The sequence below is a fragment of the Mandrillus leucophaeus genome, unplaced genomic scaffold, assembly GCF_000951045.1.
Source record: "Mandrillus leucophaeus isolate KB7577 unplaced genomic scaffold, Mleu.le_1.0 Scaffold518, whole genome shotgun sequence".
In the NCBI taxonomy this organism is placed as follows: Eukaryota; Metazoa; Chordata; class Mammalia; order Primates; family Cercopithecidae; genus Mandrillus; species Mandrillus leucophaeus.
Genome location: NW_012105564.1, coordinates 2408492 through 2419522, shown reverse-complemented (window position 1 = coordinate 2419522; position 11031 = coordinate 2408492). Strand labels below are relative to the sequence as shown.

General features: G+C 42.7%; 1 protein-coding gene across 1 annotated transcript; it reads right to left on the bottom strand.

The window, feature by feature from the left end:
• Positions 1-7605: 7605 nt before the first annotated feature.
• Positions 7606-10678, bottom strand: TSPYL6 (TSPY-like 6). Its single transcript, XM_011996527.1, has one exon. It carries the CDS (start codon positions 10616-10618, stop codon positions 9329-9331), a length of 1290 nt encoding a protein of 429 aa, XP_011851917.1. The 5' UTR covers positions 10619-10678; the 3' UTR covers positions 7606-9328.
• Between the last annotated feature and the right edge of the window lie 353 nt (positions 10679-11031).

Here is an 11031-nt window from a genome sequence, read left to right as displayed (position 1 = left end):
TGGATGTCCTTTCTGTTTGTTAGTTTTCCTTCTAACAGTCAGGACCCTCAGCTGCAGGTTTGTTGGAGTTTGCTGGAGATCCACTCCAGACGCTGTTTGCCTGGGTATCAGCAGTGGAGGCTGCAGAACAACAAATATTGCAGAACGGCAAATGTTACTGCCTTATCGTTCCTCTGGAAGCTTCATCTCAGAGGGGTACCCGGGGGTCAGGGACCCACTTGAGCAGGCAGTCTGTCCGTTCTCAGATCTCAAACTCCGTGCTGGGAGAACTACTACTCTCTTCAAAGCTGTCAAACAGGGACATTTAAATCTGCAGAGGTTTCTGCTGTCTTTTGTTTGTCTATGCCCTGTCCCCAAAGGTGGAGTCTACAGAGGCTGGCAGGCCTCCTTAAGCTGCAGTGGGCTCCACCCCGTTCGAGCTTCCTGGCCACCCTGGCCACTTTGTTTACCTACTCAAGCCTTAGCAATGGTGGGTGTCCCTCTCCCAGCCTCACTGCCGCCTTGCAGTTAGATCTCAGACTGCTGTGCTAGCAATGAGGGAGGCTCTGTGGTGTGGAACCCTCCGAGTCAGGCCCAGGATATAATCTCCTGGTGTGCCGTTTGCTAAGACCCTTGGAAAAGCGCAGTATTAGGGTGGGAGTGACCCAATTTTTCAGGGGCTGTGTGTCACGGATTCACTTGGCTAGGAAAGGGAATTCCCTTACCCCTTGCGCTTCCCGGGTGAGGCAATGCCTTGCCCTGCTTTGACTCTCGCTTGGTGGGCTGCACCCATTGTCCTGCCCCCACTGTCAGACACGCCCCAGTGAGATGAATCCGGTACCTCAGTTGGAAATGCAGAAATCACCCATCTCCTGTGTCGCTCACGCTGGGAGCTGTAGCCTGGAGCTGTTCCTATTCAGCCATCTTGGACGGAAATCTCCTTGCCCTTTTTTTAATCAGATTTTTTTTTTTTTTTTTTTGCTGTTGCAATGTTTGATTTCCTTGTATATTCTGGATATTAATCCCCTGTTGGATGAATAGTTTGCAAATATTTTCTCCCATTCTACAGGTTGCCTTTTCACTCTGTTGTTTCTTTTCCTATGCAGCTTTTCAGTTGGATACAATCTGTTTATTTTTGCTTTTTTTGCCTGTGCTTTTGAGGTCTTATTCATAAAATCTTGCCCCAGCCCAGTGTCCTGGAGCATTTCCCCTGTTTTTGTCTAGGAGTTTTATAGTTTTAGGTATTACATTTAGGTCTTTAATCCACTTGAAGTTGATTTTTATGTAGAGTGAGAGATGGAGGTCTAGTTTCATTCTTCTCCATGTGGCTAGTTTTCCCAGCATCATTTATTGAAAAGATTGTTCTTTTCCCCAATTAATGTTCTTGGCATCTTTGTCAAAAATGGGTTGTCTGTAAATGGATTAATTTCTGGGCTCTCTATTCTGTTCCACTGATCTATGTGTTTTTTTTTTTTTTAATATATACTTTAGAATTTGTCTGTCTCATTCTCCCCCTAGCCCTGCCCTTCTCCAATTTTTGGCCTTGTTACTCTAATTACAATTAATTGCTAAATTAGCTTAGGGAGAACAATTTTATAAGGTTGAGTCTTCCTATCTAACTTGGTATGTCTTTCCCTTTATATAAGTCTTTGTGTCTTCAGGAATGCTTTAAAATTTTATTAGTAAATATGGCACATTTCTAAAGCTTTTTCTTAAATATTTCTTATTTTGCTGTTGCTGTTGTAAACAGTCTTCCCCCATTTCATCTTCCAACTTTCTGTGTTTGTAATCTAAAATCTATTGATATATGTAGTAATATTGTATCTTGCTGCCTAAGTTTTCCTATTGTTTACTTTTTCAATTGAATGTCACAAGTTTTCTATATTCATCACAAATTGTAGTAGTTTTATTATGTTCTCTAAATTTTTATACTTCTAGTTTCTTTCTCTTAGTAATTATATTGTCTAATATCCAGGATGTTAAGTAATGAAGGTGACAAATAACCATCCTTCTTTGTTCCTGAATTGAGTGGGAATACCTCTAGTGTTGTCCTGGTAAGCATAATGGTTACTTTGGGATCAAGGTATATTTTATCAAGTTAAGAAGGTATACATTTACTTCTACCTTGACTTCAACATATTTCCAAATCGTAGTAAAGCCCCAGGGCTATGTACCCGTACCATGATAGGATAAAAGCTCTAAAAGGAAAGAAACTTAGGACCCTCTAGTCTACCTTCCTCCCATCATGAGCAATGAATTCCAAACACAGGAAGGTTGTAACTACTCCCTGCCCCAAAGTCCTAAAATTAGATTCGAAGACAAGTTGGAACACTGTCTCTTAGGTCTTATACCAGTGTTTTTTGGGGTATGTTACACTAACACTTTTTCTCTATAACATTATTTCTCTTCCATTATGCTCTTTCCTTGAGATTTTCCCATTTTATCCATCTCTTCTCATCCCACTTCTGGGACTTCACATGTGTTGCTTGGCTGTGCATTCTTCCTCCAGCCTGCCATTGCTGACAAGCCAAGTTTATTGTAGGAGATTTCTAGACAGTGACATAATCCCTTCCCCACCCAAAAAGACTCTTTGCTATTTGCTCTTCCTGGACAAAGTACATTGTCTTCCAAATGCTGTTGGTTACATCTGGAATTAAAGCAGAAAGCTCATTGGAGCCACTGAACACCTCAAAATATACTTCAATTTTTTTTTATTATTATTATACTTTAAGTTCTAGGGTACATGTGCACAATGTTCAGGTTTGTTACATATATATACATGTGCCATATTGTTATGCTGCACCCATTACCTCGTCATTTACATTAGATTTATCTCCTAATGCTATCCCCCCGCCCCCCAATAGGCCCCGATGTGTGATGTTCCCCTTCCTGTGTCCAGGTGATCTCATTGTTCAATTCCCACCTATGAGTGAGAACATGTGGTGTTTGGCTTTCTGTTCTTGTGATAGTTTGCTGAGAATGATGGGTTCCAAGTAATTTTAAAGGGTCCATTTTGTGCTAGATATAATACCATGCTCTAGGAATACGTAGATGAAAAGATAGCCCCCTACTCTGAAGAAACTTAGAGTCTACTATGGTGTCTAGAATGGAACTTAGAAGCCACTTCTTATAGGAAGCCTTCCCTAACCTTCAGGTAGGGAAAATGTCCCTCTTATGTGGTCCCCTAGCCCCATGCTTACACTTAAGTTTGGAATTGGTCACACTGTAGATTGTCTCCTATGCTAGGCTGTAGGCTGCTTGAGAACAGGGACTATCTCTTACTCATCACAGAAGAAAAGAAGATAACTAAAACATAATCTTGGCCCTTGAAGAACTTAAAATTGAGTGACAAATATAAACTACTAACATATGTAACGAACTAAGTTCAATCTACATTTGTATGAATTATAAATTCTACAGAATATATGCTACAAGAGGTAGGAGGTTTTGGAAAGGTGATTTAGAGGATATGGCCTTTGAGTTTAGAAGAAATGGTGTGATTTCCATAGTTGAGGTGGGCAAGTGAATCCAAGGTTAGGGAACATCATGAGCAAAGGCACAGAATTGGGACTGTATATGGGCTACTTAAGGAACAGTAAGGCGTTCCATGTGAGTGGACTCTGGTAAGAATGTTAGGTAGGGGCTTGGTTGTAGCTGATCTTGGATGCAACCGTAGGGTGTTTAGATTTTCTTCTGCAGGCAATGGTGCATTGACAAGGACATCTGAGCAAAAAGGACATGATTACTTTGTCAATAGTGTAAATGATGGGAAAAGAGAGATAATATTCAGGAAGGGGACTCCTCAGACTTCCAATAATGTAGACAAAAGATATTAAGGTGAAAATAGATATGGAAAGGGAACAATTCTGGAAGCATTGTGCAAATGGACATGTCAGACCCTAATCTGGAATAAGGGAGTTTCCAATTTAAGAGTCCTTATTTCCTGCCTCGGCAGAGCTTGCAGTGAGCTGAGATTGCGCCACTGCACTCCATCCTGGGCAACAGAGAAAGACTCCGTCTCAAAAAAAAAAAAAAAAAAAAAAAGAGTCCTTATTTCAAAGGTGATGGCTCTAGTTTACATTCTCTGTCATTTACATGCTCTGGCCATGGCATGGGTAAAGTCACTTAGAAAGCGCATAAAGAAAAGCCAGAGCGAGGTCACAGAACCTTATGGAAAACTGATATTTAAGGGGTAGGTAAATCTTTAGATTTAGAAGAAATTATGTTTCAAAACTTATTAAAAAGACGAAAATGGGCCAGGCACAGTGGCTCATGCCTATAATCCCAGCACTCTGAGGCCGAGGCAGGAGGATTGCCTGAACCCAGGAGTGCAAGACCAGCCTGGGCAACACAGCGAGACCTTATCACTACTAGAAAAAAAAAAATTAGCTGGGCATGGTGGCATGTGTCTGTAGTCCCAGCTACTAGGCTGGCTGAGGCAGATCACTTCAGCCCAGGAAGGGTGAGGCTGCAGTGAGCTGTGATTGCACCACTGTACTCTAACCTGGGCAACAGACCAAGACCCTGTCTCCAAAAAAAAAAAAAAAATCTCACAGACAGACACAGTTTTCATCCTTAAGTGGTTTGCTTATTATCTGGTTTATGGCAGAGACCCCAACCCCTGACTTGTAGCTCAGTGCACTTTCTATTTTATGCTCTTGATTTTAGTTTAATGCTAAATGTGAGGATATCACCTACCTTTTCCATCCTCATCTATCTTAGTAAACCAGATTAAATTTGAATTCTGGACCCCTTTTCTTAAAATATCTTCTATCTTAGCTGGGCACGGTGGCTCACGCCTGTAATCCCAGCACTTTGGGAGGCCGAGGCAGGTGGATCATGATGTCAGGAGTTTGAGACCCGCCTGGCCAACATGGCGAAACCCCGTTTCTACTAAAAATACAGATGTTAGCTGGGCGTGGTGGCGCGTGCCTGTAATCCCAGCTACTTGGGAGGCTGAGGCAGGAGAATCGCTTGAACCTGAGGAGGCAGAGGTTGCAGTGAGCCGAGATTGCACCACTGCACTCCAGCCTGGGCGACAGAGCAGAACTCTATCTTGGGGCAGGGGAGGGGGGCTGGGGGGAAGTATCTTGTATCTCCTGTGTTTATAGCTACCAATAGCAAAGAGAAAATTGTGCCACTGGAAAACAAGGCAAGTCATCTATATGGATGCCACTTTATATTATGTGATATGAATTCATATAAAAAGCCTAATTAAACCTACCTTATGTTTCAAAGGCAGTAAGTTAATCTTATACATTATTGTTTTCATACTCTTTATGTAAAAGAAAAACCTCATTTTCAATGGTAAATTATCCCCCAAATACATTGCTGTATACATAAGTGGAAATATTTTGCTCAAATAAGCCAAAGCAAATGATTTCATTGTAGTTCTACAGAAGTTTTTGTTGGTACTAATACTGTAATCGTCTATAGCATATGCCATAGGTATTGTTTGAAAATTTTTTTCTCTCTTAATTATCAAATGAAATATTTATACCTCAAAGAGGGAGGCCTGAAAAGACATGAAACTTAGAAATATAGACCATCTTACAGGCTTCAGAATAGCATCATCCCTGTTGAACAACATAAAAAAATGTGGATTTTATGATATATTTGGCTGGAAGATATAAAAATGAATCATCATGAGCCATTATTAAAGAACTGTTTATAACTGAAAAACCCTTATGAAGGTCAGTTGACAAAATGAGTGGAGCACTGTAAATACTAAGAGTTGATGGCCCATGCCTGGATAATTCAGTGTTTCTATTCTTAGAAAATGGATTTTAGCCATTTGAATGTGGCCTAGTAAATGATCCTGTTACAATTTTCACATATCAATTCATGGTTTACCCAAAAAGATCTGCAGCATACTTTTAAATTGGCCTTTTTCTGGCAGAGGGGTTCCAGAAAAATAATCTGGTTTTTTTTTGTTTTGTTTTGAATTTTTGCTTACTTTGGGTTTCTTTTGTTTTTCTTAAACAAGAATATTAAAGTACAATATAAATACAGAGAAGTACGTTTTCTAAATGTACAACTTGGTGAAGTTTCACAAATTGAATATACTTATTTATCCAGCACCCAGAGCAAGACACAAAACATCACCAGCCCTTCAGAATCTACCATCTCATACTTCCTTCCAGTCAATAAGTACTTATCACCCCAAAGTTTACTGGGAGACAGTTCTCCCATGTGTCTTGTGTTTCTGCATATCTTGTGAGCAAAGGCACTGACTGCATGTGTGCAGAATGTCTTTTCGAGTCAGCCTTGGAAGACAGTGTCTCCAGAGCAAAGCACAGGTGTGCTTAGAGTCTTGAAAATAGAGATTATGTCCCTTAGAGAACAAAGAACAGGTTTACTTACTATTTAGTATAACAGAGATGTCTCCCTTCAAAGCGAAAACGACAGGCATGCTTACTGCCCATTATAAAAGATTCAGCTTCCCTATGTTCCCTACGGGAGTTCCTCTCCTGTAACACAATCCACTGTATATACAGATGTCACCTGGCTTTATGTTGCCTTGTGGGAATTAGAGCCCAGGGAACCAGTGCAAATACCGACACTCTTTTGACTATTGAGTTGTAAGGTCCTTTGTCTCTGACCTAGCACATAAGGCTAACTTGTTAAGGTTAAGCTTGCAAGAAGAGTAAATCTCAGACCCATCACTGTCCTTGGCAGTAACCACTATTCTGACTTCTGCCACCATAGATTAGTTTTACCCGCTGTTACGCTTCATACATAAAAGAATTATATAGCATGTACTCTGTCCAGCTTCTTATATTTATCAACATATTTGTGAGAATCATTCATATTATTGCATGTAGGCATAATTCTTTCTTATAGTATTCCATTGCGTGAACATTTTTAAAAATTGGTTTATTTTTTCCACTATTGATGGACATTAGGGCAGCTCCCAGTGTCAGCTATTAAACATGTGTCGTTATAAATACTTTATGCATGTCTTTGAGTGAATATATGTATATATTTCCGTTGGGTATATTCCCAGAACTAGATCAGAGGGTACACACTGATACTGCCAAACAACTTTTTAAAGTATTTTTACAAAGCTACTCTCCCATAAGCAGTATATGAGCCTTTTGGTATCTCTGTTATTTTCAACCTCTGTTATTTTCCATCATCTTTGTTTTGTTTATTTTCAGTGATATGCTTTAATTTTACCATTCATCCATTCATAAGGAAAGATGCCATTGGCATAATAGAATTATACCATTGGCGTAAGACAAATATGCCCATGGTATAATTCCAGTTTCACAAAGCAATCTCACAAGCACTTCCCCTCTTTAGGCTGAGGCAGGTGGATCATGAGGTCAGGAGTTCAAGACCAGCCTGGCCAACATGGTGAAACCCCATCTCTACAAAAAATATTAGCCAGACGTGGTGGTACAAGCCTGTAATCCCAGCTACTCAGGAGGCTGAGGCAGGAGAATTGCTTGAACCTGGGAGGGGGAGGTTGCCGTGAGCCAAGATCATGCCACTACACTCCAGCCTGGGCAACAGAGCAAGACTGTCTGTCTTGAAAAACAAAACAAAACAACTGAAAAAAAGACATGTCAATTACTAAGTTGTTACCAGGACAAATTATCAAGAAAGACAATGAGAGCCATAAATTTTTTGTAATTTATTTATACATGAACACAATAGTTTCCAGTCTTCAGCGTCAGATAAGACCAAGTTATTCAAAATAAAAATGTTAAAGATACGGTTTTAACAGAAACAAGATCAGGCTGAAAACACTGTCATGAATATCCATATCCATATAATGTACAAAAAAGAAAGGCTGATATTATTCCAAATGTTCCTAATTGAAAGTAAAATAAAATCTGTACAGCTGAATCTTCCCAGTAAACAGAAAGAGAAAATATTATAACACAGTATTAATCTTCCACATAAATAAGGCCACATGCAAACAAGAAAGAGAACACCCAAAATTAGTGTTTCTTCAAAGAACCCTTCTCTAGGCAACATATTTAACACTCCAACCATCTTCTATTCTTCTATGTGAATACTAAAAAAAAAAAATACTTCTCTTCCCATCATAACTAGTTAACCCAGTGTTAATTCTAGGCCTGATTTTCCCCTGAATCATTTCTGCCTTTTTGTTCAGTTTTCCCTGCTTAGAGCACCCATCACAATCTCTTTCATTCTTCTATCCACTCTGAACTAGAAATCACCTTTCATTCCATCCACCTCTGTATTCCTTTAAACCCTCTAGGAATTGCTAAAGAGGGATGAGGGGCTGAAAAGAAAGGAGAATGGGGAATAAGAGGTCTGGCAGTCTATTTTACAGAACAGCCTGGTTCTGGACATGACAAAGAAACTAAAAAGCCTGCTTCTGCAGATGTTTCTGAACTACTACTTTGTTTTTTTAAAGGAAGACAGAAGAGATTTATGAGAGATGAGAGAAAAGAAAGTGTACACTCACTCTGGCACTTCATTAGGTTCAGGAAGGGAGGAAAATAAAAGTACCTAGATTTTCAATGTATCCACTGGTTGTGGCTGAGAAAGCTTGGTACTTGTCAAGAACACCAACATATTAACCTTGCCATGAGGATAGGGTCTGACATGTCCCCTCAACCATTTGTCTGACAGTAGGGTTTCTGAATGACGAGGGTGGTGGTGGCAAAGAATTGAGAGGTCTTTTGGAAGAGGAAGGAGTCTTTTGTGTGCTGACAGGAAACCTGTGTCCACTACCAGTGTTGTGGAGATCCCTGTTGATTAGAAACCACAGAGTGGAGCTGGCAATGGTCTGGGATATGTTCACTCAGCAGGGAGCTGCCCAAGGTGGTGGGCATAGCCAGTAGCAGGCAGCAATAGGTGACCAGAGTCTCAGGAAAAGTAATGGAGTCCCATAATTCACACAGACCAAGTTGCCCCCTGCTGTTCTCCCTTGACTTCATTAATGCCCAGCAATTGTCCACAGTCCTTGTGCCTGTACTGTCAGATGCAGAGCAGGGTGAGCCGAATAGGTTCTTAGACACAACTAGAAATCCAAATAGGAGCCAGACCAGAGGTCTTGGGAACAAACAGAATCCAAACAAAGGTAAAGACAGTATAATCTACAGCATCATTCGCTTCGCTTAGAAGGATGTAACCCATCGGCTGGGAGCATGTGATGTTAATGCAGAATAGCAAGACAACCAGGTGAAAGGGAAGCAGCATAGCCACCAAGGTATCAATCTTCAGGTTGAGAGAACGGAAAGTTTAAACAGAGGGTAGAGGAAAGTCAGAACAAAAAAAAGTAAAGGGCATACCTAATGCTGTTGCCCAAGCACAGGTCCAGCTCGTGGTGGCAGGGGACCTTCTGCAGGAGTAGTTCCAAAGGCAAAGGTTAACCAGACTGGAACCCAAAGGGCCTGGGGATCTCCACTGGCTCCCTCATCGGGCGACGTCTAGCTCTATGGGCGTCTTCATCCAACAGGTAGTACCGCAGTGGATTTGGCCAGAGGTCCTCTTTAATAATCTGAGCAATCCTGTCGGACTCTGGAAGGCTGTGGTCTGAAAACCAGGCGAAGAAGCTGCAGATGACATGTCGGTTCCTATGAATGAAGGACTGGGGTCCATGGCCCTGGCGCCACATGATTAGAGTGGAAAAAGACACCACTTGGCCGAAGGATCTGACCTCATACACCTTGACGATCAGCTTGTTTCTGAAGTAAGGGTTTCTTCGAAAGAAGAACTTAAACTTGCAGCCTGTCCTAGGGTGTCTGAGCTCCTTCACTTCCAAATTGGTTAAGTAGCTTAACATCTCGGCATCTTGGCCTCTAATCATGGCAGACAGCTGTGGGTGGTGGCGGAAAGCAGTGACCCAGAAGCCCGGGATATTGCGAATGATGTCATTCCTCTGCTCTAGGTAGTATTCATGCATCTGCCCAAACCTGCGCTCCACCTGCAGGAGGGCCCTGTCAGCCTCGGCATCCACGGAGTCCAGTTCCAGCTGGATGGACTCCAGGGGGTTCAGGTGGAGACCCACGTTCAGGGGCCCGGGCCCGGGCCCAGGCCCTGCATCCCTATTTACCTCATCTGTTGCTCTGTTTCCTTCCGCCATGTCCATTTCCTCGCCTCCTGGCTTCTCATCCACTGGGGCTGAGAGCATGGCACACTCCTCAGGCTTCACGTCCTCGGCCTTCCCCTCTGCAATCACTTCAGACTCCGACCTCCCTGCACCACAGGTTTCTACAGCCTTCTCCACATCTAGGCCGGGCGTCTCTTCACCCGGAAAGCCATTTTTGAGGCTGCCGTCAGTTGTCAGCGAGATAGAGGCTGCTTCTAGGCCCTCCGCGGGTGGTAGAGTCACTTCCTGTCCAGCTTTGATGGCTCCACGACTGCGACTCCCATCGACCAAGATGTGGAAAGTGTGGCCACTATCTGCGGGATCCTGGGGCGCGACCCCCTCCTCTGGAAGCTGGGGCGGTGGGAGCACGACTGGCTCCAAGCGGCCCTCAAACACATCTGCCATTACCTGTGTCGCCTTGCTCTTCTCTCGGGACCTCTGGCCCTGGTGCGGGTCTTCCGGGGCATGGTCGAGAGTAGCAGGCCTGTGAGGACTCTCCAGGAGGCTCATGTTGGTAGCGGCCAGGGCGGCAGTCGGTAGAGGCCAGGCCACAACGGCGGGTCCCATCAACGTTCCTCACACAAAATGGCGAGTAAACACTTCGACTATTTGCACCGCCCACTCTTCAGTCTCGCGACACCACCCCTCAGTCTCGCGAGTCTGTGGTGGTGTCCTGTGCATCGTTATTTTAGCCATTGTGCTGGATGAGTAGTGGTATCACATGGCGGTTTTAATTTGCATTTAGCCAAAGCCTAATCAACTGAGAACCTTCTTATGTGTTTTTTGGCCATTAGGATATTCTCTCTTGTGCAGTATCTGAGGCTTCTCCCTATTTCTCTGTTGGGCAGGTGTTCTTTTTCATATGGATTTGTAGGAAGCCTTTGTACATGCTAGATACTAGTCATTCTTCAAGTATAGATATTACAAATATTCGGGCGCCTGTAGTCCCAGCCACACGGGAGGCTGAGGCAGGAGAATGG